The sequence below is a fragment of the Myotis brandtii genome, unplaced genomic scaffold, assembly GCF_000412655.1.
Source record: "Myotis brandtii unplaced genomic scaffold, ASM41265v1 scaffold1399, whole genome shotgun sequence".
Lineage (NCBI taxonomy): Eukaryota > Metazoa > Chordata > Mammalia > Chiroptera > Vespertilionidae > Myotis > Myotis brandtii.
This window is the reverse complement of record NW_005354993.1, coordinates 266419-294051: the sequence shown is the minus strand read 5'-3', so window position 1 is coordinate 294051 and position 27633 is coordinate 266419. Positions and strand designations below refer to the sequence as shown.

At 50.8% G+C, this 27633-nt stretch overlaps 1 protein-coding gene across 1 annotated transcript in view; it reads right to left on the bottom strand.

Annotated features, from left to right (window-relative positions):
- The window catches only part of PDE5A (phosphodiesterase 5A, cGMP-specific), a 76014-nt gene that overhangs the window by 14999 nt on the left and 33382 nt on the right, over positions 1-27633 (bottom strand). The window contains exons 7-13 of the mRNA XM_014535209.1: positions 25446-25554; positions 24284-24371; positions 18844-19019; positions 16207-16266; positions 7633-7779; positions 4806-4931; positions 2665-2759 (exon numbers count right to left, since the gene is read on the bottom strand). Coding sequence (XP_014390695.1) covers positions 2665-2759; positions 4806-4931; positions 7633-7779; positions 16207-16266; positions 18844-19019; positions 24284-24371; positions 25446-25554 — 801 coding nt within the window. The remainder of the gene's footprint in view (positions 1-2664; positions 2760-4805; positions 4932-7632; positions 7780-16206; positions 16267-18843; positions 19020-24283; positions 24372-25445; positions 25555-27633) is intronic.

Below are 27633 nucleotides of genomic sequence, written 5' to 3'. Positions count from 1 at the left end.
TAGACTAGAGGCCCAGTGCACAAAAATTTGTGCACTCGTGGGGGAGGGGTCCCTCAGCCCAGCCTGTGCCCTCTCACAGTCCGGGACCACTTGGGGGATGTCCACCTGCCAGTTTAGGCCCACTCCCCAGGGGATCGGGCCTAAGCTCACAGTCAGACATCCCTCTGGCAGCCCGGGCACCCCCGGGGGATGTCCAACTGATGGCTTATGGCTAAGCAAAGCTCCCCCTGTGGGAGCAGACTGACCACCAGGGGGCAGTTCCTGCATTGAGCATCTGCCCCCTGGTGGTCAGTGAGTGTCATAGCGACAGGTCATTCTGGTCGTTCCACCATTATGGTCAATTTGCATATTACCCTTTTATTATATAGGATGCCTGTCCTGCATTGCAGAACATGTTTCCCGGAATACTCCCATTTTACAGAGGCCATAAACAATGAACCATATACAACCCCCGGAGGGGGTTGGCAGCGCTGGTGCCAGACAGGCCAAGCCTCTGAGTGTAATCTCACTTCCCCCATCCCAACTCATGGGGGCTGCAAAGCCTGAGAAAAGTCTGGAAGCCATATTTGGGAGACAAAGAAACTAAGGGTATAAAGGGAAAGTTCCTCCATATTCATCACTCAGGCTTTGGAAACGGACTCCCCTGAGTCACCGTGCTAGTACATCTGCAAATAAAGGGTTTTTCCTGAATCTTCCGAGTACCCATTGTGTGTTTTTCAGTCACCTGGTAAATTCTGCAACACAGCTTCCAACTGATTTTCGGAAAAGATGATAGAGAAGAAAATGGCAGAGGTTCTGTTTCTAACTGTGCTGCCCCGTGAGGGCGTTTCTCTCTCTGATGTTCCTTTCACTTCCACGCCTCCTTTCGTGGTTTGGGATTCCTTTCTATCATGTCTGAGTATCTGAGGAGGTGGGGACAGCAGACCTTTCAGAAGCTAGTCCTTCGTGTGGGAATGTCCACGCTCTTCTCATCCTCCCACGAGCGGTGTCACCCCTCTCCCACTGGGGACAGAGAAAAGAAACGTCCCAGGAAGTCAGGGTTCCCTCTGCTCGAACCACAGGGACGGAGGAAGAAGTAAACATCTCTGGCCCTCCTTCAGGTTTCCACTGACGTTATTGTGATGTGGGTGAGTCTACCTCATGGTGACTGTGAAAGCAGCGGCTGTGATCCGTGACTTTTCCCAGGGCTGGCTGCCAAGCCTGGGGTCCTCAGCACTGCTCTGCGCCCTGCGCCTTCCCCGAGGCCACAGCCCCCTCAGGAGCCCGGGATCAAGCAAGGCCCTTCCCGGCATCACCTTGTCTATTAGGGTGTAATCTTACCTTCTCTGAACTAGTCTTTAAAGTTTGCTATGAAGCCCTAATTCAACCTGAAACAAAACTCTTGGTAATTATCTCATGAAATAAGATTCTCACATAAATATTTTCCCACTTGAGGCCAGAAATGTTACCAACACAGTACTGGACTTTCATTTTCCCCCATTTCCCTTAAATAAAACTAGCCCTGCTCGTGTGGCTCAGTAGTTGAGTGTTGACCTATAAACCAGGAGGTCAGGGTTTGATTTCCGGTCAGGACACATGCCCAGGTTGAGGGCTCGATCCCCAGTGTTGGGTGTGCAGGAGGCAGCCAATCCATGATTCTCTCTCATCATTGATGTTTCTATCTCTCTCTCCCTCTCCCTTCCTCTTTGAAATCAATAAAAATATCCTATATAATAAAACCCTAATATGCAAATCGACTGAACGAAGGAACGACTGGTTGCTATCACATGCACTGACCACCAGAGGGCAGACGCTCAATGCAAGAGCTGCTGCCCCAACCCCGGCTGACTGGGGGTAGCTCCTGCGTTGAGCGTCTGCCCCCAGAGAGGGAGGTGACTAGTGGCGACAATTGGGGGGAGGGGCTGGCCAGCGGGTTGCACCAGGCTACCAGCCAAGGCGTGTGCCAGCGGGGGCCCCCCTATTGCCCCGCCCGCTGGTCACTCCACATACGGCCCTGATCACCGGTCAGGCATAGGGACCCCACCCTATATATTGGGAACAGTCTCCTAGATTTAAAAATTAAAACCTGGTAAGGCTCCTCTAACACTGAAAAAACAGGCTGATGCAGCGATGACATGCATGGACTCTGGCTTGCACATTTTGCTGTCAGCCCTGATTCTGACACTTATAACTGGGTGACAAAGCCAATTACTTAATTTCTCTCTGCTTCAGTTTTTCCACCCATAAGATGGGGAAGAATGTACTACTGCCTCAGAAGGATCATGTTCTGTACTACTTTTTATAATCAGGGCAAAAAAAATGCAGCTGTCCATACAACAGCAAGATTCACCTGTATGAAAAGTATGGTAACTGGTTCATGCAGCATCCCAGATTGCGAGAGGGATGTCCGACTGCTGGTTTAGGCCCAATATCCCCCGAGGGGTCCCAGATTACAAGAGGATGCAGGCCGGGCTGAGGGACCCCCCTTTCCCTCCCCCGACCCCGTGCATAAATTTCATGCACGAGGCCTCTAGTATTTAAATAAAACCAGAGTATGTTACGGGACCTTAACCAGTTGATATTTTGGACCTTGACCAAAGCAATTTTGCCATGGGTTTTGCTTTAATAAGGACAACCCCACAGTTGAAAAGGATCAGCTGCTGTCTGGCAGGGTGACCACCTCACCGCTGAATGTAGGAGTTGTTCACGCCGCGGTGGTCCAGGTCGTGGCTCAGGGCGGCGACCAGCAGGGCCAGCACCTCCAGGTCCGACAGCTTGCTCTACACGGCGGGCATGAGGAGGAGAGAGAGAAGGACCTGTAAGGGTGCTAGGCCATCTCTGTGAATCTCAGCGCTTCACACAGGCCTGCTTCAAGGTAGCGGCAGGCCCACTCCACAGGGGAAGAGCTGCACCTTGCCCTCAGAGCGGGGCTATCGCCAATGTCACTGACCCACAGAGAGGGCAGAAATGCCTCACCAACCACCTGTCCCCCACAGTCAACGCCACTCCTTCCTAATGGTCTACGTATGCATGTGGGATAAGCACATGAACTTTGAATCGTCGGCTTCTCTTAACCTTTAACTCCTACAGATTCCATGGCTTCCATGCTCTGCCCTCAGGGGCTATGCCTAAAGGCACCAGACAATGAGTATATTTGGCAAAAGAATACACAAAAGGGGATTAGGGATGAAAAGTTGGCTTTAAAAAGTTACATAATAGCCTGGCTGGTGTGGCTCAGCGGCTGAATGTCATCCCATGCACCAAGAGGTCACCAGTACTATTCCTGGTCAGGGCACATGCCTGGGCTATGGGCTCAATCCCTGGGGATGGGGGTGTGCAGGAGGCAACTCATCAATGTTTCTCTCTTGTTGATGTTTCTATCTCTCTCCCTCTCCTTTCTTCTCTCTCTAAAATCAATAAATGAATAAATGAAAATTTAAAATTATAATAAGTAGAGTACAGCCCTCTAGAGGAGGGCTAAGAGATGACTGTGGGATGACTTACTTTTTTAAAGTCCCATTTTTTGTTTTGAAAATTATATTATTTCATTTTCCCTTATTCTAATGTAAGTATTTTAAAGTCAGGAACCATATTTCAGGTCTCCCACCTCTCTCCTAACATCTCACATAGTGCTTCAAGCATCAGCTTCCTCACCTGTAAAACTGGAGTAATAATTCCAGCTCTCTGTGGGGTAGATCAAATGATTAAATGAAGAAACAAGTGCCTGGCACACAGTCAACCCTCAGCAGATGTTAATCCCCCGCCCCCCCCCCTTTCAGCTGGTCTGTTTTCTCCCGGTCTAAAGAACCTGCTAGATAAACTTAGAGAAAAGTAGATAAACTTAGAGAAGAGTCAAAAGAATATCAAGCCACAGGATTTCTCCCAGAGGCTCCCAGACAAGCCCTGCCCTTGGTTCTGTGTTCAAATTCGCCCCCTATGGGAGCAGAGAAGAACAGCAGTCCTAGAATTCAATAACAAGCATGGAAGCTCCTGGCCGGCGTAGGTAAGTGGTTAGAGCGCCGGCCTTCACACCAAAGGGTTGCGGGTTCGATTCGTGGTCAAGGGCACCTACCTGGGTTACAGGTTCAATCTCTGGCCCCGGTCTAGATGAGTGCAGGAGGCAACCTATCAATGTGTCTGTTTCTCTCTCTTCCCCTCCCTTCCACTCTCTCTAAGAATCAAAACGTCCTTTGGTGAGGATTACCAACAACAACAAAAGACACTCACCAGGAAAGCATGGGAGCTGTGGACTGAAGAGCTCTGTGATGGGGCCTGGACTCACTCACCTAGAATAATGAGTTGGTGCCCGCTGATGGTGGAATCTAAGGACAGAGCTAAGCATAAAAAGGCCTGGCAAGGACCTAGGTGCTGGAACGTTGTCTGCGTTGATGTCCTGTGAACAGGGTATGGTCCACGCACTGGTAAGGTTAACGGGGTGAAGAGAACCCGCGACAGGGCCCTGGCCACATCTAGGGAGCCACGCTCAGGACCTGCGTGGTGTGGAGCAGCATGAATGTGAGCAGGCGGATGCTGCTGTAGTTTCCCTCTGAAGGACATACTGACCTTCCCAAGCGCCATTTGACTTTAGCGTGAAGCTACTTAAAGGTTATGCTAACATGCCATATACATTCCATAGGAGAGGACGTTATCAACCACGTATTTTGCCACACTAGACTTCTTTCCTTAAAATACAATTTATTTTGTAACTGGCAACAGGCAGTACCCTCAATCACCACTAATGCAGATTTTAAAAAGTACTTGAAAGCATGCACTGTAAATTTTAGCACAAACGTCTTAAACAAATGGCTCCATAGTAGAATTTGTACCTGGATCTTGCCTGCCTTCAGGGCGGCGAACATGCACTGCGCCGTGTTGAAGGCGTGTCTCCAGTTGTGGTAGGCCACGTTCTTCCGGTAATTCTTCTTCACACTCAGGATCCACCGGCAGAGGACCTGCGGGCGGAAAGCGGACGTGTCACAGCGACTGCGGAAGTTGGTCACATGCTCACTGTGACCCGGGCAATGCGCACAGCACACCCAATCCCCGGCTCCAGGGGTGTGGGGGGGACTAGGATGTAATCACTTAACAGATCAGGACACTGACACACACGTGGCTCCATGTTAACAGGTCATGTGGCTCCTAAGGGAGGGACCAGAGTTCATACCTGAGCATCCGACAGCAGAGCCCACCCTGCTAACCAACCCACTAAATTAGTGCAAAATGCAAGGCAGCCATACGGGAGGCCTGGGGGCCTGGTGGGCACCGACTAGCTTTGTGAAAGACACCAGGTCCATGTGTCACCAATTAGGAGAGTCCCGCACGTGTGAGTTCCCGGTCGGACAGCCACGCAAGCAGCCACTGCCGAGTCCTCCCCCGGCGCCTGCTGTCTGCTGTGACTGCTTCAGTGCGAGGCTCGGGCTGACGGGACAGGGAGGGGGCACATGTCCCGCTCCAGCGCCTGGCCCGATGCATCCTGAGCTCTTTGTCCCTTTTGCACCAGCTTGGGCATTCAGACAGAGGCACTGCGTGGTTACTGAGAAGCAATTAAAATAATAACATATGCCAAGGTCCATATGAAAAAAAGCATTTTAAAGATGGAGCGAAAAAAGGAGAGATGGCTGAGCAACACATCACAGCTGGGTTTCACTCAGCTTCTCAGTGGTGCGTATGCAAGGATCCCCGGGGCTCAGGTCCCCCGCGGGGGCTGTGACTGCATCAGCATCCAGGCGCCGCTGTTCAATCCTGAGTGGTTCCCTGTGCTCTTGGGAGCCTGGACAAAGAACAAAGATGCATGCTTCTCCCTGCACACATGGCTGGAGGCGCTTCTGCCACAGAGCACTGCCTGGGAAGTGGAGGTTTCCAGAAAGAATGCTGCAGATGCAGGTCCAAACCACTGGGAGAGGGTGGGTGGAGGGTCTGCGGTTTCTTGCCCGCCCTGTTCTCCCCAGGCCGCAGGGAACCAAGTGCCCCTCCCCTCCCTCCCAGGCACCACACGTGGCAGAGGATCGGGTGTTAACCGGCACCTCGGACAGAGTGGCCAGGAGGTAGCAGCTTCGTCCTGTTGGGAAGGCTAAGTAACAGCTATGAGCTTTCAAGCTCTCCAGGGAGGGGTTGTGGCAATTGCTGGGATTGACCGCAGAAGCCGGGAAAATGCAGAAACCCAGCCAACAGTCTTTTCAACTGAGGGTGACAGCAGCTTCAGGGACACTGAGGGGAGAAGGAGGTTGAGCCCGGTAACGCGGTGAGGGACGTGTGTCCCGCCCTCCCCTGCATCAGCTGAGTGTCCATCCGGGGCGAGGCGTCTGATCGCGGACCCCACTGCGGGCTGGGCCCCAGCCTAGTGCCGGGCGCACTGTCCCGGTATCAACTGCATTTCATGATTAACACATTGTATGCAGAGGTCCTTACGTTCCTGGGGAGGAGACCTGTGCAAGGAGAGCAGACATCCAACCGAGCAGAGAAAATGCCTTGAAGGCAAATGACTGGACTTTGTTCTCCGAGGTCTTCTCCCTCCTCCCTCCTCTGTGTCCCTGATGCTCCTTCTCCATGGACAGTGGGGAGGGACACGTCCAGTCCTGCTGTTTCCCAGGAGGCGAACGAGGTTGTCAATGCGGTAAAATCCTGTGTTCATCTTCTCCCCAGACGGTGCTGGCCTGTCATTGGCCCTGTACCCCCTTTTCCCTAAGAGCCCTCTCAGTCCTGGTCCTTCCCTGAGAGGTTGTGACCTATGCCATCCGACATGTCACCCCCCCTTCAAACTCCTGGTGACACCACTGTTTTCAGAACAAAATCCTGATTCCTCTGAGCAGCCTACTCCCTCCTCTGTGTCCCTGATGCTCCTTCTCCATGGACGGTGAGGAGGGACACGTCCAGTCCTGCTGTTTCCCAAGAGGCGAACGATGTTGTCAACGCGGTAAAATCCTGTGTTCATCTTCTCCCCAGATGGTGGCCTGGCGGCGCCCAGTGCTGGCCTGTCATTGGCCCTGTACCCCCTTTTCCCCAGGAGCCCTCTCATTCCTGGCCTTTCCCTGAGAGGTTGTGACCTATGCCATCTGACATGTCACCTCCCCTTCAAACTCCTGGTGACACCGTTTTCAGGACAAAATCCTGATTCCTCTGAGCAGCCTATAGGGGTCTATACGATGGGCTTCCTCCTTCCCCTCCTGTGCTTGCCTGCAGCCTCACCCCTGCACAGCGCTCTCCACAGCCCCCCACCTCCTGCCCACCGGCCACTGCACATCCTCTCCCAGGGTGGGAAACCCCTCCAGTTGACAGCGGGGGCTGGATACCTGGTGGGAACCCGATAAATGCCTTCACGGTGGCTGGTCGTTTCCTTTAAAATTCTCTGATAGGCATTAGTGACAGATCAGTCGCTGAAACTTAAAATCTGCATTTCACACCAGCATCCAAAGCCAATTCTCTCTTCCACACATGCATACACACGTGTGCACACACACTAACCTACACACATGCACACGGGCTCACACACTCGCACATACACATATGCGCCCCCACCTCATGCTTCATCTGGAAGTTCTGCACCAGGTTGAGGTCAGTGAACATCTGGATGGTGCACACGCATGCACACATGCTCAGACACGTACACACATGTGCACATGCTTGCACACACACACACACACACGTGTGCCTCACCTCATGCTTCATCTGGAAGTTCTGCACCAGGTTGAGGTCGGTGAACATCCGGATGGTGCACAGCGCAGTTTCCAGGTCCGACAGCTCGAAGTCGCTGAAGCCGAAGTCGGTGATCCGCAGGGTCTGGGCAGAGGGCACCACGGCCGCCTGGGGGAGGGGACACAAGTGAAGCCTGGCTCACAGTCCTCGGCTTCACGACGGGGAACAGTGCGTCTGCTTTCCCTTGGGAATGGGACACACAGAAGACCCACACCTAGGAGGCGGGCGGAGGCAGCGAGGCTGCTGCCCGGAGGCTGAGCCCAGAACAGGACGCAGGCCTCCGGAGGTGCCCTGTAGGCTGCCTGGCCTGTGCCAATGATGACTCTGAGTGGCCGTCCTGGACCATGCCAGGGCCGTGGGCGAGGATTGAGGGGCAGCAGCAGTGACAATGCTCTGAGCGCTTCACATTTCATGCCCAGGCACCCTCCCTCAGGTGTAGAAACTAAAGCCCAGACACCCTCCCTCAGGTGCAGACACTAAAGCCCAGACGGGGTTAGCCTCCTCCCCCTGGAGCCGAGCAGGCGCCCCAGTGCCCAGCCCTGGGTGTGCTCGGGAGACAGGCGCCCGGCTCAGGTCTGGGCCGGCCTCAGAAGCCGGTTTTGCTCCCTGGAGGACCTGCGCTCTGACTACCACCCTTGGTGTTGCTCCGACGCTCATTTCACTGCGCTTCATGCGGCAGCTTCATCCGATGCGCCTGGCTCCTTTCCCTCGATCTCATCCATGTTCCCTTCAACCCCCGCTTCTCTCTCCAGGTGCTGAGCTCCCACCCACAGAAAGGTCAAAGGTCAAATGCCGCAGAGCTGACCCAGCTGGGAATGCCCGTTCCCTCTGCAAAGTTCATGGGCACGTGGTTTCCTGCATCACCCAGCCACACGGGGACCTGCACTTCCACTGTGGCTGCTGGCGGCTGCGGCTGTGACTGCTCACCAGGGACGACTATGGAATGAACACCAGGAACCCCATTCCCTCACTTGGTCTGAGCCGTCAGCTCTGGTGTAAAGGACCCCAAGCTCAGCAGAGATGCCCTCCAGCGGGTGGGAGACCAGCAGCCCCCACAGCTGCCTGCTGACCTCTCTAGTCTGAGACGGGATGTTAATAAAAATCACCAAACTGGTTATGGTATTTGAATTGGGGGAGATTAAGCAAAAATAAAGGGTTTCCGGTTTCTCCTGAGAAAGGCCACACAGAGTTCAACTCCCAGTAAGCAACAGAGGCCAAGGCCTTGGCACGCAGGCACCTGCAGAGCTGAGCTGCGGGGTCTCCCCTAGATTTCCTGCAGGGCCGGGGCCCAGGATCGGCACTGGCAGGAGTCCCCATGCCCCCCTCTCCGCACCGGCCACCCCTCCTGCACCTTAGCTGATGGGGCTCAGCGTGGAGAGGGCACAGGTAAGCGGGGTCCCCCCTTAAGGTGTTCCCGACTCCCCCCAACCCCCGAGGTTCCCTGTGAATACCTGGATGTCACTACTCCACTCCACTTCCATCTTTTGTGAAGCACAGAGGTGACATAATAAAATCCCACGGCCAATCCAGAGCTTTCCCCCCCAGAGAGGGCACCTCGCCTCCTCCCACTCCCCGCGACCTTCACGTCGGACTTACACTCACCAGACATGTTTACACTTTATACGCATGCCACCCGCTCCCCCTGCACGCAGACTCTCCCAGCCCAAACTCCAGGAGAAAGCACGCAGCTGCTCCGTTAGCCCCGGGCCCGGACCGGCGTGGCTGCACGGGGAGGGGTTGGGTGTTACATAAAGGCCTTGTGCTTCCAGCAGCCCCTGTCAGTGCAGCTGGGAGTGAGGGGTGGGAACAGCCCCCTTTAACTCACGGCTAGAGCAGTGCCCGCCCCGCCCCCCCACACACACACACTGCACGGCCGGAGGACTGTCCCCCAGGGCATCACTGTTCATGCAGCCGGAAGTGTCTTTCGTTCCTTCCACGAGGACGCTCTAAGGCTACAGGAAAAGAGGCCAACACACACGGACACTCGCTCGGCCTTGTTCTCCCAGAGCCAGCCTCTCCCTGCTGCCAGCCGGGCCAGGGGTTAGCCCACCACGGCCAGCTTCCTGAGCTGACCTCCGGGGACAGGCGGCCACGTCTGTCCAGAGCCGTGTGGTGTTGTGGTCAGTGACGCGGGGGCTCGGGACTCTTGGGATCCAGGACTGACCGGCTATGAGAAAGTCCCTGTCATTTACAGCTCGCGGACCATCCCCAGGGACCTGACTTCCTGTCCGCCCCAACGGGCTTGGAAAGGCGATTTTAACTCCATTTTATGAAACAGAACTCAGCATTTTACCACGAGCAGGGAGGGCGGTGGGCGCCCTTTCAGGGGCAGCTCTCGCTGCGCACACAGTCTGCATCCCCACGTGCCCTGCAGGGCTGCCTGGTGGTCAGTCTGCCGAGTGAGAGTCCGACTTGGTTTCCTTCAGGGGATAATGCACCTGACCGCCCTGTGGTGCTGGAGACGGACAGAAAGCGCCCATTTTAGAGGTTCTGGAAAGCACTAGGTGTGACAGATGTGTACACGTCCAATCACCGAATAAGCCAACCCAAACTGGGCCGCTGTGGCCTCCTGCCACCCAGCTGGGCCCGCCCCTCCGATGCCTCCTGTCACTCAGCTGGGCCCACCCCTCTGCGGGCTTCGACCTTAGACAATCTGCTGAGGTACGTCAGCGATCAGTACGAATGTAGTTCCACTCTTATGTTCAGGAAAGCAGCTCACTTTAGTCTGAAGCTGATATAACAAGCACATCATTTAAAGCTACACCATTGGCTCAAACTTGGCCAAGAGTTTAATGTCAGTCGTGTTTTTAAACAACTGCCTTCAGTCATTCGTGCTCCTGTGCACAGTTAGGAAAACTACCTTCGAGTCAACGGCCATGTTCACGTTGGCATTTGGGAAGCCAGCTGCCTGGAGGTGGCCTGGCTGAGTCCTGTACCCGCGTGGAAGCCCTCAAGCTGCCTGCCCGGCAGCCACCGCATCGCACTTCCCAGGAGGCTGACGGCTCCCCTCCCCATTCAACACGCACAGGACACATGCTTTTAAAGAAAAAATGTACACGATTCATTTACAAGGCCATTAGCACTTATGAAGTGAGTCCATGCACGAATGAGAGAAGAAGCCACTGTACATCGGCTCCACATGGAGCCCAGCCGTGCAGAGAGCAGAGAATGGAGCTCAACAGGGTTCGTGTGTTTCCCTCAATAACTACAGCAACAGGCTTTAGGAGGTTCCCTTCCTTCTAACATCATATACGTGGACTCCTGTAAGTCTCAATCAGGCAAAGGCAGAGACTACAAAGGTTGGATCGTGAGTGCACAGTTTTTCAAAACCATATAAAGAAGGCATGCAATAATGGCAAGGACAGGATGAAATATGTATACGCTTGTAAGTAAAACTTTAGAGGGAACTTGACTACAACTGGGACGAGTACCCACGGATCGGGGTGACACCTAAGTGCATAAGAATTTCCAGAACAGAGCTGTGATATTTCGGAGCTAAGGACAGCAGTAGAGCCCTGGTTGGTGTGGCTCAGTGGATAGAGCGAGCCTGCGGACTGAAGGGACCCAGGTTTGTTTCCGGTCAAGGGCACATGCCCGGTTGTAGGCTCGATCCCCAGTGGGGGGTGTACAGGAGGCAGCCGATCAATGATTCTCTCTCATCATTGTTGTTTCTATCTCTCTCTCTGAAATCAATAAAAATATATATTTTTAAAAAAGAATAGCAGTAGCAATAATCCACTAGCAACATCAAAGCAAAACAGGTAGGATTAGCTTATTGGGTGAAAGAGGAAGAATCAAACAGAATCCGATGTCTTATCCAGGTGAACTGGATGGAGCCGGTCACGCCCTGCACGTCTGTAAAGATGACGTCTCCATGGTCTGAAAGGCCCACACTGTCCTGAGCGCGTCCCTAGCACCGTGTGAGGAAGAGGTATCTTCTCAGTTGCCATGGGTTACGACAGCTCAGTGACACTGGTTAATAAGACCAGAGCATCAACTCTTCTTTGCTATTATTTGCTCAAATTTTTCCATTAATGAAATGGTTATCCATAGAGATTTGCCCAAAGAGGGAGGGAATGTGATCATCTGACAGGAGGTGCTGGGTCGCACCCTAACACTGATCGAGGCATCAGGGGTGGTGGTCTGCCCCTCACTGCTGTCTCCGGCAGTGATCGCACCTCGCACTGTGCCTGAGGGAGGAGTCCCCGCCTGATGGGAGAAGTTCCCGCCCGAGGAAGAGGATCCTGCCTGATGAAGGGGATCCCGCCCGATGGAGAGGATCTCGCCCGATGGAGGGGTCCCCGCCTGGTGGAGGGGTCCCCGCCCAGGGCTGGCTCTGAACGCTGGTCCAACGAGGCCCATCTGTCCTGGGGAACCTGCCTAAGCGGCCAGCTGCTCCCTCTCTGGCTGTTTTGACACAGAAGACCTTTCACAGCAGCGTCTCGACTTGCTTTTAGAGACATTCCCGTGATGACAGAAGTCACAGCAGGAACCGGATTGGCCCTGGCTCCATGACGAAACCCGGAGCTTGGTTTACACAATGAACTCCAGGACATGCCTGGAAGAGGCAGCCAGCCAGGCTATGGAACATCCAGATATCTATAATGCAGTGGTTCTCAACCTTGGCTGCACATTAGAATCACCTGGGAATCTTTTTAAAATCCTGATTTCTGGGCCTCATCCTCCGGAAATTCTGTTTCTTTGTTATGGGGTGAGTGGCCTCACCCCATAACAAAGAAACAGAATTTCCGGAGGATGAGGCCCAGAATCAGTATTTTAAAAAGATTCCCAGGTGATTCTAATGTGCAGCCAAGGTTGAGAACCACTGCTATAGTGAGTGAACACAGTGCGTTCTGATAACTGACTAATAGCCAGACCCAGGCCAACTGGGCTCTTTTCATTTTCATCTCAGTAACTGGTGACCAAGGGCTATTAAAACGTCCACAGCAAAATGCTTTGCTTAAGGCTCTACTTGTGCTACACCCAATTCTAAGCCAAGCAATGATTAGATTAATAACAGCAAACTCAATAAACTCAATAATAATAATAATAATAATAAACCTCAGGGAAAGCAGGGGGAGAAAATAATGATGCTGAATTTCCTACCAACAAAATTATTCTGTATAACTAGTGAGCTTATCTGGGTAAATGTTTAGTGCACTATTTCATTCTCTTCAGAACTAATTTTTTAAAATAAAAGTTAAAACATGTGACAGCTTTTCCACGTATTTTAGGTTTAAGTTGGGATAAACAGTCAGACACATGACGAAGCCAGCGATTTTGTCATTTCTGGAGGACGGACACCTGTGTGGCTGGGGCTGTACAGGAATCTTTATGAGGCTGAGAGAAAACGAGAATTGCAATCAGATGCTGAATTTCAACCGATTTAAATGAGTCCTTTGACCTCCCAGCTTTGTAAGCCTGAATTTCTGAACGCAGCTGCCAGAAATCTATGTTCTGAATAGAAAACAGATGGTTTTGAACAATACTGCCCTTTTCAGTTGCTCCAACGTCTTTTTCTCTTGCTAAAATTATGAACATAATTGAGAAAATAATTTTCAGATTTTTCTGAAAGACTATTGCTATTTTCAAAGTGAAAAGCGAGTTTACTAGCCTGGTGGTTTTTTACCAGGATCTTTGGGAATCGCTCTATACGCTAGTTTGTATTTATCTAAAACAGCGGTTCTCAACCTTTGGGTCACGACCCCTTTGGCGGTTGAACGACCCTCTCACAGGGGTCGCCTAAGACAATCCTGCATATCAGATATTTACACTACGAATCATCACAGTAGCAACATTACAGTTATGAAGTAGCAACGAAAATAATTTTATGGTTGGGTCACAACATGAGGAACTGTATTTAAAGGGCCAGAAGGTTGAAAACCACTGAAACAACTCAGGGCGGAGTGTAAGCTTGACCTCATTTTAGAACCACCTGAGTGACCCCCCAGTGCCCACACTGAAAATGTGCCTCTCCTGTGATCATTTCCAGCCCACAGCAGGCGGTCAGCCCCAAATGCCAGCATTCTGGGAGGTTAGACAAATAGGCCAATTGAGTCTGAGGTGAAGGAGTCTTTAAATCTATAACCCTTTGTCAATAATTGGGGGGAAAGCTCATTTCTTCAAATACCATCGAAAGCAAAATAAGTACAGCCGATTCCGAATGAGCTGGCCCCAGCAAAGCCTAGCCTTTTGGGAAAATTATCCCAAGTCCCTTGACGCTCCTCAGCAGATGGCTCAGCTCGCCCCTCGCCCCTCGCCAACTTAATTGAGATCCAGCCCTGTCCTCCCCCTGCCTCCTCAGCTCACTCTCTTTGCGTGTGGGCGGGGGCTGCGGGAGTGGGCTGCGCGGGCTCTGGCCTGGACCGCCTGGGCATACACGGGCACATCTCTGCCAACCTGGGCGACCTGTGTAGGACGCCCTAAATGCTCAACCTCGAGTTGCCTTAAAAATGCTAATAATAGCGGCACGTGGAATTGCTGTGGATTAAATACACTCAGTTAACACACACGAACTTCACACATGCCACACCGGTGGTAAGCGCTCCCTAAATGTGGTTCTTCTTCTTACCACCCCTTCTCCTGGTGGGGCAGAGGGGTGGCTCTCTCTAACGCCCAACCCCGCCCAGGCCTGGATGGTGTCTGGTCCACACTGTGGGCCTCGCCCACCTCTCCTTCCCTCTTTGTCCAAGAATGTGCCGACCTCAAGCTTGGGATCTATCCCTGCTCAAAAGCCCAAACCGAACAGAACAGAACAGAACAGAACCATAAAACCTCATCATTCAGCAACACCCTCATCGAAACTCCTCCACCCTCTTTCACACAAAACTTGTCTTTAACAACCGTCTGTATCTGTTTCCTCATCTTGTCCCCTCGCCTGCGCTGTATCCCCTGGCTACCTCCTCACTGCTGCTCATCGCGGGCCCCACACCCCAGGGGTTCTGGCCCTGCACCTCTCGGAACCTGCGTGTGCGTTGCCTTCTGCTGCTCCTCCATCGGCCTCCCTGCTCAGTGGCCACATCCATCCGGCCCAGCGCTTTCTCCTCCTGCACCATCCATGTGAACCTACGTTCCCGAGGGTCCTGCCTTCGCCTTCCCTCCAGGCCTGCTCTCCCACCGCCCCGCATGGGAAACCATGCCGTGGACACTGCGAATCCAGGGCCACCCCCAGACTGCCGCCTCCGTGGGAGCCCCAGCCCTCACCCTCCAGCTGGTCGTTCCTGCGTGTCCATATCCATTGGGGATCCTGCAGCCTCACCGTCCCACGTTCTAAAGCACATCGGCTGGCCCACCTCCTTCCCATTCCCGCTTGGTTATTCAGGCACCATCCTTTTCGTGGGCTCACCCGCCTTCTCTCTGCCTCACAGGTAGCGCCATGGACTGTGCACGGCGGGGGTGCACTGGGGGTGCACTTTGTGTCCTGACTCCACTTCCTGCCACAGTGACCCTGACCAGCCACACAGACCCTGACCAGCCACAGAGACCCTGAGCCAGCCACAGTGACCCTGACCAGCCACGGTGACCCTGACCAGCCACGGTGACCCTGACCAGCCACAGTGACCCTGACCAGCCACAGTGGCCCTGACCAGCCACGGCGGCTCTGAGCAGCCACGGTGACCCTGACCAGCCACAGTAACCCTGACCAGCCACAGTAACCCTGACCAGCCAAGGCTACCCTGAGCCAGCCAGGAGCCAGCCACGGAGACCCTGACCAGCCACGGCCTCTCTAGGTTCAGCAAGGCCTCCGTGGCACAGCTGTACAGTCACAGGGAAAATGCAGGGACCACTCAGAGGGCTGGGGTTTGGCAGTTGAGATGCTGATTACCTCGACAGAGAACCTCGGTGACTGGCCACGCCCTTCTCATTCCTTACCTGACCCTCGTCACATCTCACACTGACCGGATCCCTGAGGTCCCAAATTTAAACTCAGGAGGCCAGCGTGGCTGCCAAGGTGTAAATGCCTCAGACCTGCATGGACCTCAACCAAGACCATCCCCGTCAAAACCCAGAACGCACGGCATCCCAGCCCCAGCCCAGGCGCTCTCTCCCCGCTCACTGGAGGGAGGCAAGGAGAAGTCAGGCACAGGCCCCTGGGAGCCCAATTCAAACAGCCTCAAGCCATGTGGTCGGAATGCAAATCGCTTGCTCCTCAAGAACACGGGGCAGGGACTCAGTAACAAACCACGACACCTCGTCACCACGACCCCAACCGGACAACCACTTTGCAGCTGCCCGGCCCCTTCCCCCAGGACCTGAAACTGAGTTTAATGTTGGCCTCAGCTAGATGTAAAGATGAGAACAATTATTAGAAAAACCCAGAATCATCGAATGGAGGACAAGGTCCATTGGAGTTATTCTCTTTGCTTTGCATCACCGGTGACTGCAGCCCTGCAGGAAATGGATTGATTGCATATTTGTGAGCGTCCCTCTAACTATCCGCCACATTGGCCGAATGTCTCCCACCGTTACTGGTGGGAGCAGATCCCCTGGGAAAGGCGTGTGTGTGGATGACCGCGCTGTGCCGCCCGTCATTACCGCTAAGGCCTGCAGCTCCCGGGTCTCCTCCTCTGCGGCCGAGGCGTGATAGGACAGGACCTGCGGGGAAGCGGGGACAGGTTACACGACGGGGGCCGAGATTTCAGCCTGGGGTCCCGCTAACACCTCCCAGAAAGAGAACTAGACCCCTCAGACTCTCAAGCCTTGTTTTGTTTGTTTCCTTCAACAGAGAGAAAAACCCCAGATTTCAATTCAATTGTTCCAGAAAACAAAGTTAGACGCCCCGCCGACCCCCATGTTCAAAGAAAAGGGCTCACTTCAGTCTGACATTATTGGTATAACAAACACATGATTTACAGCCACACTATTGGCTGAAATTTGGCAGACAATTTCTTTTTAATTGTGTGTGTGTATGGGTGTGTGTGTGTGTGTTTAAAATCCTGACTTTAGTTATTTGTGCTTGTGGGCAGAATTAGGGAAGCAATCTTTGTGAAAACGGACGTTTTAAAGCCAGCCGCCTGGAAGTGGCTCAGGGGAGGCCTGTGTGCTGCAGAATCCACAAAGAAGACGGCGTGGCTGGGATAGGGATACTGCAGACCCAGGGCCGAGGGGCACCCGGAGCTGAGAATTGTGGCCGAGGGACCCGCCCGCTGACGGCTGCGGCCACCCAGGAGCTGGGACTCTCCTAACTTGGCTTCGGGCTCACCCAGGGAGAGGAGGGGCCTGGGTACCAGCTTCCACATCTCACAGTTCTGGCTCTAAAACTTCGCATTGCCCCAGAGGGCTAGGAAGTCAGGCTCACCATGTCTTATAACTGAACCTGAGGAGCAGCAATGCCCATTTTCAAAAGTGAGACCCTTTAGCAATGCGACAATATTTCAGACACCGTTTTAACCAGGGTAGTGGTTGGATTTAAAATGTCTATCATACTTTTAAAACATTTTTGAAAGTTCACTTTTGACAGAGATAATACAAGATTTATTTTTTAAAAATCCCCCAAAGTTTTACGATCATTGTTAAAAGGTACCCATTTTCAGACCTTTGAGTGACAGGTACACGTGTATGTGTGTCATTTGGGTGTGTGTGTGTGCGTATTTGCAAGTGGGGCTTCCCCTGGTTATGGTCTGAGATCTCATCTGAAATGATTCTCTAGCAAAGTGTTACATATCCATTTTAGGGAGTGGAGAACCAGATGGGTTACTGATGAATCTCAACATATCTATAATAATAAAAGTGTAACATGCTAATTAGACCGGACAGCCGAACGACCTTCCAGACATCACTCCAGACGTCCTTCCAGACGAAGCCACTGCAGAGGGGGCCAAGGCAGTGGTGGTTAGGGGCGATCAGGCAGGCAGGCAAGCAGTGAGAGGTAATCAGGCAAGCAGGCAGAGGGGTTAGGGGCAATCAGGCAGGCAGTCGAGTAGTTAGGGGTGATCAGGTGGGCAGGCGAGGGGTTAGGGGTGATCAGGCAGGCAGGCAGAGTGGTTAGGGGCAATCAGGCAGGCAGGCAGACAGGCGAGCAGTTAGGAGCCAGCAGTCCCGGATTATGAGAGGGGCCTAAACTGGCATTCGGACATCCCCCAAGGGGTCTCAGATTTCAAGAGGGTGCAGGCCAGGCTGAGGGACCTGCCCCCCATCCCTGTGCACAAATTTTGTGCACTGGGCCTCTAGTATCACATAACTTTCTAGCTCTTTAGTTGGGTGTTTATTTATTAGGGATGGAGGGAAGGTTCCATCCCACCACGGATTCCAGCTCATGGCAACTGGATAAGAGAGGCGTGTATTTTACACCAACACTGAGTGATGGGCAGACATGTGCACCCTCTGACATCTGCTTCCCTAGACTGGCCCAGGGGAAGACATGTCGTGTTACATGAAGTGCATGTTTTCATGGATGTTGGTGAGGTCCCCCTGGAAGGGGCTGCCCCACCAGGGAGGGACCTGCCCGGGTCAGCCCCCAGCCAGCATTCACGGGGTCCCTGCGTGTCCAGGATCCTCGCAGACGCTCAAGAACATGCAGATCCCCAGCCTTCACCCAAGACTCACACTCAGGAGTCGGCCATAAATCTCTAAACGGAGTTTCTGATGATGGTGAAGTGGCCAGTGTAAGAGTTTGAACTGTGCCAGACGCATCTTTTCTTTTCCTTATTTCTGCTTCTCTAAGAGCACTTAGGATTTTTGTCTTTGTCTTTTGTTTTGTTTTTGTTGTTAATCCTCACACAAGGATATTTTTCCACTGATTTTTTTTTTTTTTAGAGAGAGTGGGAGGGGGAGAGACACAGAGAGAAACATCGATGTGAGATGAGAGACACATCAACGGGCTGCCTCCTAACACACCCTGACCAGGACCAGCGCTCGAGCCTGCAACAACGAGGTACGTGCCCTTGATTGAAATCAAACCCGGAACCCTGCAGTCGCAGGCCGACACTCTATCCACTGAGCTGAACCAGCTAAGTTTGTCTTTGTTTTTGAAACTGTGACTAGAGCTGTTGGCAAGGTGAGATGGGCCGGTGACTGCCGTGGCAGTTCCATCCATGGGAGTGGATGGTCTGGGTCACGCGCTGCTTTCCATAATAAAGCAGACGGACTGAGCAAGCCGTGGGCCTGAGTTGTGGTTTGGTCACGTGACCTTTGACAAGTATGGACACCAAGAGGTCCCCCAGCTGTGCTCACCTCCAACGTGACCATCTGCTTGGCCATGGCCCTCTCCACCGCCTCATACATCTGCGTGTTCTGGATCCCCAGGCCACAGAAGATCACGAAAGCTTCCAGGAACTGCTCGTCGTTCCGGTTGAATGGCTTCACCTTGCCGGTGTTCTCCTCCATCTTGTTCACGAGCTGGCAAACCCCTGTGATGACACATGGAAAGGAGCCGGTGTTACTGGAGGTCACAGTGCTCAATGACTCTCACTCCCAGAGACTGCCTGATAATCTCCTCTTAGGAACGCCTGGCACCTCAGAACAGTACCAACCAGAAAGGCCTACAGGATTTATCTACATGAGCCCTCATTCCACATGGTCTGGAATGTGGGCTGTTCAAAAATCCTGAGCTATTTTCTCGCAGAGGTGCCCTGAAAGTTAGGCCGCTGGATCCCCAGAGACAGCCTGTCCGTGGGAGACTAATTGGGTTTTTGTGCACTCGCCAAGAGAACAATTTTGATGCACATCTGAATTCTGGGCCAAGCAGCCTGCCTCTCCTTCCTGAGAAAGCAGAGGCTCAAAGCCACAGTTACACACAAGGTGGGACACAGAGAACAGGTAAGCCACAGGATGCTCTCACAGCTCATGCAGGGGCCTGCGTCTTGGAGAATCCTGCTTGCAGATGGCTTCCGATATTTCAAATAAAAATGATGCTTTGCATAGAAATAAAGGCAGAACGCATCTCTGAAGGAAACCATGACCTCCTATGTCCCAGCCTCTCTTTCAAGGTCAAATGTCTCATTAACAGGACTGGAAGAGGACGTCAACATCCTGACCGATCTCTACTGAACCATTTGCCCATGGACTCCTGAGCTTCATGGTCCCTGCGAGGACTGGGTGCCTCCCTCACTTCCTTGCTCATCCATACTTATTTCTCTTATATCTTCACTAGAGGCCTGGTGCACAAAAATTAGTGCACTTGGCGGGGAGGGGGGGTGTCCCTCAGTCTGGCCTGTGCCCTCTTGCAGTCCGAGAGCCCTCTTGCCAGCTGTGAGCCCGGCTTCTGGCTGAGTGGCGCTCCTGCTGTGGGCACGCACTGACCACCAGGGGGAAGCTCCTGCATTGAGCGTCTGCCCCCTGGTGGTCAGTGCACATCATAGCAACTGGTCGTTCTGCCATTCGGTTGATTTGCATATTAGCCTTTTATTATATAGGGTGGTCTGTTGGAGGTTTATTATTATTGTGTTTGCACATTATCTCTTATTTTAATCCCTTCCCAGTTCATAAGTTTATATTTCCATCATTTTCCCTCTGCTTTATTTCTTCCTATTATTTATTTATTTGGGGGGCAGCGTAGAGGGTGAAAAAGAGAAAGTCCTGTTTTTCTAATGTCTTCAGTTGACCACTTAATTCAAATAATTTTATTTGTTATTAATAATAACAAAATATTTACAACTATATATCTCCCGAGTGTATAGCTTTGACCATGTACCTTGAGCATTTGTTGTATCAATACAACCATTAATTTTCTAAAATGGTCCCTTATCCACGGGGGATACGTCCAAAGACCCCAAGTGGAGGCCTGAGACCATGGCGAGTCCCAGACACCCTATCTACTAAGATTTCTCCTGTACATACACAGCTAGGATGAAGTGTAATTGATAAATTAGGCACAGTAATAATGAAATAAGGCAATGCTAAAAATAGGCGGGCTTCTACAGGTGGAGATGGGGGGGGAAGGGATGGTCACATCCCACACGAGATGGCATGAGACTCTCGAGATTTCATCACTGTCCTCAGAAGGTCATCTGATTTAAAATGTATAAATTGCCTATTTCTGGAATTTTCCATTTAATGAATTAGGACATGGAGTAGTTGAAACCATGGAACTACTGTGCTCTCGTTCTGACTTTGGAGTTCTTCTGTGTCATTCAGGAGAACACGTCCAGTTTCTGAGAGAGTTTTCTCCTTCCCACTGACCCTTTCATTCTGCACATCCAGCTTTAACACATCAGGGTCTAGGAGAGTGGCTGTCAATTCCACTCCTCAGAAGTCACTGAGTTCGTGTTGTGTGTGTGACTATCAACAGTATCTGTGAAATTTGGATGGATATTTGACAGGAATTTGTATTTTTAAATTATGAGATAAAGAGTATACATATGCCGAGTAGGTCCATTTCATTTTTATATTAATCAATTCTAATGTTCCCTCACTTCCCTCTCTTCTTTAACATTGCATGGATTGCCATTTTGTCCATTTCTCCTTGTATTTTTAACAGCTTTGGCTTTTATATGTCAATGATGTTTTTCAGTTTATTAGAAGCACTTATAACAATTACACTTTCCTCTGTGGACTTTAAATCTAATCAATGTGGAGACCTGCCAGGGGTGACCAGCGGACCCTGAACAACAGATGAATGGATTACTCTGACACAACGTTTGCTGTGAAAGAGAGGACCAGGCAGCCCAGATTGCCTGCCTCGCTAGGCTTTTATTACAGTTTGAGATAAGGTTTATTTTTTAGATACAATCAATAGGGTGAGTAATCTTGGGAGGACACGTGTGTTCACACTATCCTCTAGGTAAGGGCATTCAGGGATTGAGCGAAAGGATTCCAGTAAACACCCGGGGGTCTGCACGTGCACAGACTTGTTTAGAAAAGTCTAGGAATAATTAGAGGTGCTGCCTTTGACACTCCCCTAAGTCTCCCCTAAGTCGGAATTCCGATAAACAGGGCAGACAGCCTTCCTCCCTTTCCTCACAATGTCCTCCTCACAACTTTCCAACCAAGTCTCAGGCTTCCCCACAGAGACCCTTTACATGATGTTTTCACCTTAAATTCCATTTTGTCTGATGTTATTATCTCTATTCAAATTTTGCCCCTTTTGTGTGAAATGTGTTCTTGCAAGCGGCGTATTCTTCAGATCTTTCAGAAACTCCTCGGCATTTCTGGCCCAACAGGCAGCCTTCTCTGTCTCCTGGTGCTAGAATGACATCTGTCTCATTTATCTGTTTCTTCAGTCGATGCTTGAAACCTTAACATCCATATTTGTTTTCACTTTGTAAATTTTCACTTTGATAATTTTAAGCTATAATGTCTTAGTGTTATTTTTTCTCATTCCATTCTGATTATTACTGTCTCATTTCCGGGTACTTATTATAACGAGGCATACTTTTCAGTTCTCCGACTGGGGAAACACTGGGTACTTTAAGCATTAAAACATCAGCGTGCTCCATGGAGGACGCAGTGCAGCTCAATCACGCCTGCATCGAGAAAACCCTAGCGAGTGTCTTATAAACAATGGAGCCATCAGCGATAGAGCCACATGATTGAGTTTAATGTGAAACATAAAATGAAGCAGAAGTCAAAGTTAAACACATGTAATTTTAGGATATGAGTTTGTGCTGTGGAATCGGACTGCAACACAAGGGTGAGTGGAGGAGGCGGGGGAGAGGAATCCATTTGGAATCACATTCAGTAAAAAGGCCTATTTCTCATGCTTCCCAGTCAGGCAGTGTGTGGTAGAACACTGTACTTTGTACTAGACTTTGCACTAACAAAGACATGGAAACATAAGTTATTTACAGTGGAGATGGACTAAACTTTTATTTCTTTGGATGGGAATGGGATAATTCCTTTTAAAAAATGCCCTAGAGTTTGTGTGAACAATAGGAGGAGCTGGTGCAAACAATAGGAGGAGCTGCTGTGGGCAATAGGAGTTGGTGTGAACAGCAGGGGGAATTGGGGAGAACGATAGGAGTTTGTGTAAATGATAGGAGTTGGTGTGAACATAGGAGTTGCGAATAATAGCAGGAGTTGGTGTGAACAAGAGGAGGAGCTGGTATGAACAGTGGGAGTTGGTTAGTGAACAATAGGAGGAACTGGTGTGAACAAGAGGAGGAATTGGTGAGACCAATAGGAGTTGGTGTGAACGTAGGAATTGTGAATAATAGGAGTTGGTGTGAACAAGAGGAGGAAGTGGTGAGAATAGGAGTTGGTGTGAACATAGGAATTGTGAATAATAGGAGTTGGTGTGAACAATAGGGGGAGTTGGTACGAACAATAGGAGTTGGTGTGAACAAGAGGAGTTGGTGAGAACAATAGGAGTTGGTGTGAACAATAGGGGGAGTTGGTATGAACAACAGGAGTTGGTGTGAACAAGAGGAGGAGTTGATGAGAACAATAGGAGTGGGTGTGAATGATAGAAGTTGGTGGGAACATAGGAATTGTGACTAATAGAAGGAGTTGGTGTGAACAATAGGAGTTGGTGTGAATAACAGAGGGAACATAGGAATTGTGACTAATATTAGGAGTTGGTGTGAACAATAGGAGTTGGCGTGAAGGCAGAAGGATTTCTGGTAAATACAATATGGGAAAAAGGCACGTTTAGCCTAATAAGTAGGGGGACTAGTTGGTTAAATAAATTAATGTTGAATAGGAAAGTGTTTCCTTTACAGCGTTGGAAGCAAAGTGGTGGAAACACTGTCAGCCAGAGCACCGAGGAGACACGTGTGGGAAACAAAACCTCAGGGTACATCTGTCAAGACAACAGGCCCCCACTGGCCTAAAGTCTGTGATGTCACCTTAATGTCAGTAATGGACAAGGATGAGCAGGGGAGGGAGGGAAAGATAACAGAAAACACATGGTCCATCTGTGTTCTGTGTGTAGCTCTGTAGGGATTCTCTATTAGAACAACACAATCGCGGAATATGGTCTGTGACAGGCAAGAAAAATGATCTACAGCCCTGACATTTTCCAGGCTGCCTCTGGGGCGCACAGTCTAGTCAAGCATTGAAATGCTTTGTCTCTCCCACTTATGAAACAGCAGGAACACTGGCAAGTTCCTCCTTTACTTGGAACCAATGTGAGCCCCCAGCTAAAACCCCACCCGGAGGATCATTTTTAAATCCTTTTGATTTACAGGGAATTTTCCTCTCCAAAAACAGCATCTGCTTACTGCAGACTCTGTTCTCAAGTGGGGACACAAACCGTACGCCAAGAGAGGTCTGATGGTTCCCACTGGCATTTTTAAATTTTTTTGCTCACTTGTTGACTGTTTCACCCCAGAGCCTAGAGCGGTAGGGAGCTTGCTAGATACTTCCGATGAATGAATCAGTACAACCTACAATCTAAACCACATGTTCAAGAAAGAAAAACCAGAAACCAAGAAATAAGACTCTAAAACAATGCACATGATCAACTCGATGTTTCTCAGTCTACTAACTCTCAACACGTCATCCTTAAACAAAAACGCTGTTAAAACAGGATTACAATAATTACAGAAAGTATATCATAGTTCATAAGACATGCACCAAATGCCTGTGGTTAGTTGGACATCCTTTTATCATTTCAACTTTTATCTTTTACACATTTTATTCTTTAAATTTACACTTGAAAGACAGAAGTTTCTGGGAATACATTATTTTTTTCTTTAGTAAGGGCAGCGTGGAGGTTAATGAAAAGCTTACTTACCTATCACTTTATTCTTCTTTCCATTTTTTATCGGCGTACAAAGCAAACTTCGAATGCCCTGCTGGCTTACGTTCCCCATGTTTTCATTCTAAACAAAACAAAACAACAGCAAAAAATTACAAAAAGAGTGATTTTCCCATTAGATGCTGTTATGTAAACTATATTGGACATCCGAACCCACTAACATAGTCATTTTTTATTAGTTGGAGTGATAAGAGTGCAGAAAATATACGAAGTACAATGGCATTCACTTGAATGCAATAGAAAGCAATGAGTTTTTATATTATTAAAAATACAAATAACCTAGCCCTGGTTGGTTTGGCTCAGTGGTTAGAGTGCCAGCCCACGGGCCAAAGGGTCACAGGTTTGATTCCTATTCAAGGGCATGTGCCTCGGTTGCAGGCTCAATAGGGGTGCATGTGGAAGGCAACCAATCGATGTGTCTCTCTCACACCGATGTTTCTCTCTCGCCCTCTCCCCCACCCCTCTCCCTTCCTCTCTCTCTAAAAACATCAATCGGGCGAGTATATATCCTAGATTTCTTTTTTCCCATTTTAAATGTTCCCAGCAGCTTACAGTACTAGCATGCACTGTACCTGGAGGAGGCGTTTCTGGTAGCCTAACAAGAGGAGCAGAATCCAGAAGAGTCAACCCTCACACTGGCCCTCTGTGGACACATGACCACTGTGTCCACTGCCCATACTGCTGCCTTCTAAGAGGCCTCCTAGATAAGAAACAACAACAGCAAGGCAGCTGCCTCCACATGCAATGCTTCTCTTAAGTAAAAGGAGAGAAAATACCAGGATTCAAAGTTTCCCATGGCTGAGAAACGGGTCTTTGCCGCCTTGTTGTCAGGGAAAACAGATATTCATTCTCCATGGAGCTGCTCCCTGTGGTGGGTCACCAGCTATGTCACTTCAAGCCATGGAAAACTTACCTTTTGAGGATAAACTCAAGAAAGCTAGCAAGCCTGTCTTGGGGCCATCACTAACATGAAGTGAGCAATAGAGCAATCATCTCATGTACCAATGAATTATTATTTAAAAACGGGTGAAAGTACACAGGGAAGTACTCAAGCATCGCTGCCCAGCTCCCAGCAGGTGCTAAGGGCATCTGGTCAGGGAAGGCCGCCCGCACTCCGAGCCCCACACCGGCTACTCACTGCCCAGGGGAATCTGCTGTCCTTGCTGACATCGGGGATGTTGAGCGCCTCCATGGTGCTGGTGACGTACTGAGCGTACATGTAGTTGATCTGGCTCCCATCCCGGTCCCTGTGGGAAGAACGCAGGTGAGTGCTCTGTGGGCAGTGGAGTTAAAGAAACGACCTAAGAGAGACAAACAGGTCTCTGGCCATCGGGCAAGCGCATGTCTTACGTAGGAAAGGCGGCTTGAAATGCACTTCCCGATTGACAACTTGGGTGGTTACTAGAACTGAAATGGTTTGAAAAGACAAAGACCCACAATTTTCCAAGGACCCACAGCAAGTTTTTAAACGCCCTAAGTCATCTCCTTGCCATCGCCGACGGGCCTGTTGATTTTTGTGCCGCTGAATGTAAAATCCACCTGAATTCCCTGCCAGGTCTCATTTCCATCAGACGATAGAGTGACCAAGGACCAGCCTGTTCTATTCGTCGGTTATTTTCTCTATGTACCAGCCCCAATAACCTCTCCCACATTTCAAATCCAGGGAGAGCCGACACGCGGAGACGAGCTTCACTCAGCAAGCTCGAGTCTCCTTTCTTTCAGATCTTTTAGGATACTTTTAAGATCATAAAAAGCATAAAAATGTATCTTCTTCAAAAGATTCTCATTCACTTAGAACAGCAGTTCTCAACCTGTGGGTCGCGACCCCTTTGGCAGTTGAACGACCCTTTCATAGGGGTCGCCTAAGACCATCCTGCATATCAGATATTTACATGATGATTCATAACAGTAGCAGCATTAGTTATGAAGTAGCAACGAAAATAATTTTATGGTTGGGTCACAACATGAGGAACTGTATTTAAAGGGCCAGAAGGTTGAGAACCACTGACTTAGAATATTTTCCCAGTGACCATGTGCCTGGTATTACGTGTGAGTGAAGAAGAGTGAGGAGTCTGAAGCCAACCCGCTCCACACAGATAATCTGGAGGGAATCCCAGGAAAAGCTCGAGATAAGCATGGGCTTTAGGCTCATTAAGCAAACTTTAAAACTGCGGATCCTCCACGGACAGCAAGAGTCTCGGGGAAGGAAGACAGGCTTTTGGAAAGATAAGAAACTCGAGGTCACTGTGAGAAAGAGGGGCTGGAGAGGAAGTGATAATGATGCTATTAATGGCTTTTATTATCCTTACCATCATCCTGTTCACAGCGGGAGCCGGATGAAACCCAAAATAGTTAGTCACTTGCGGGGGAGGGTAAAATCCGACTTAGAGACGCTGACAGGGAGAAGTAGCCACAGGTCCATGACTTTTCAGAAATCCCGTTCTTTTAATTCCCCGAAGCTTTCCAGTTCCTAATGGTCACTTTAGGGAAAAGTGGTGTTGGGGTTACTGAGTTATCATTTCCTTCCTCACTCGGGAAGGAATGCGGAGGGAGCTTCCTTCCCACGCTCCGTAGGCACAGCCTGAGTGCCCGGGGCCGGGGAGGCCTGGTCAGTGTCCCGGGGAGCCTGCCCACGCGGGTCATCGGCTGTCACGCCGCTGTGGTCGGCGTTCAGCTGCACACGCTGCCGGGCAGCGCCCAGTCTCTGGACCCTCCTTTGCACCTGCACCCCTGGCCCCAGAACGAAGGCTCGGGCTCAGCCACCTGGGGCTGGATGCCATGTAAGTTCAAGTCCATAGGACAAGAAAGAAAACGTGACGGCTTCTAGAAGCCTCCGCGAAGAGGCAGCTGCTGCATTTCTCTGCCCATCCTGCCTGGTCCCCCACAGCCCTCTGACCCCGGGAAAGGACGCAGGAGCGGCCTCCCTGACCCCAAAGGGGAAGGCCACAGCTGATGGCACAGGGGCACCGGGTGCCTGGGTCCCCAGGCCTGTGAGCACCTGAGCGCCACCTCCAGCTCTTCCAGGAGCAGCAGCACTGCGCTGGCTGAGCGCCTTTTTTTCCCCTTTAAATTCTTTATTATTTAAGGAATTACAAATGTGTCCTCATTCCCCCCCATTAATCCCCATCCTCCCCCCCACACCCACTCATGCTCTCATCCCCCTGTTGTCCATGTCCATTGGTTTGGCTTATATGAGCGCCTTTCACTGGGGTTTTTATGATGCACGATCCAGCCTGACCCTAAGGAATGAAGCTGGCAATAGTACCACCCTGTGCAGAGGAGAGGGCGGGGCGTGCAGAGAGGGCGGGGCGTGCAGAGAGGGCGGG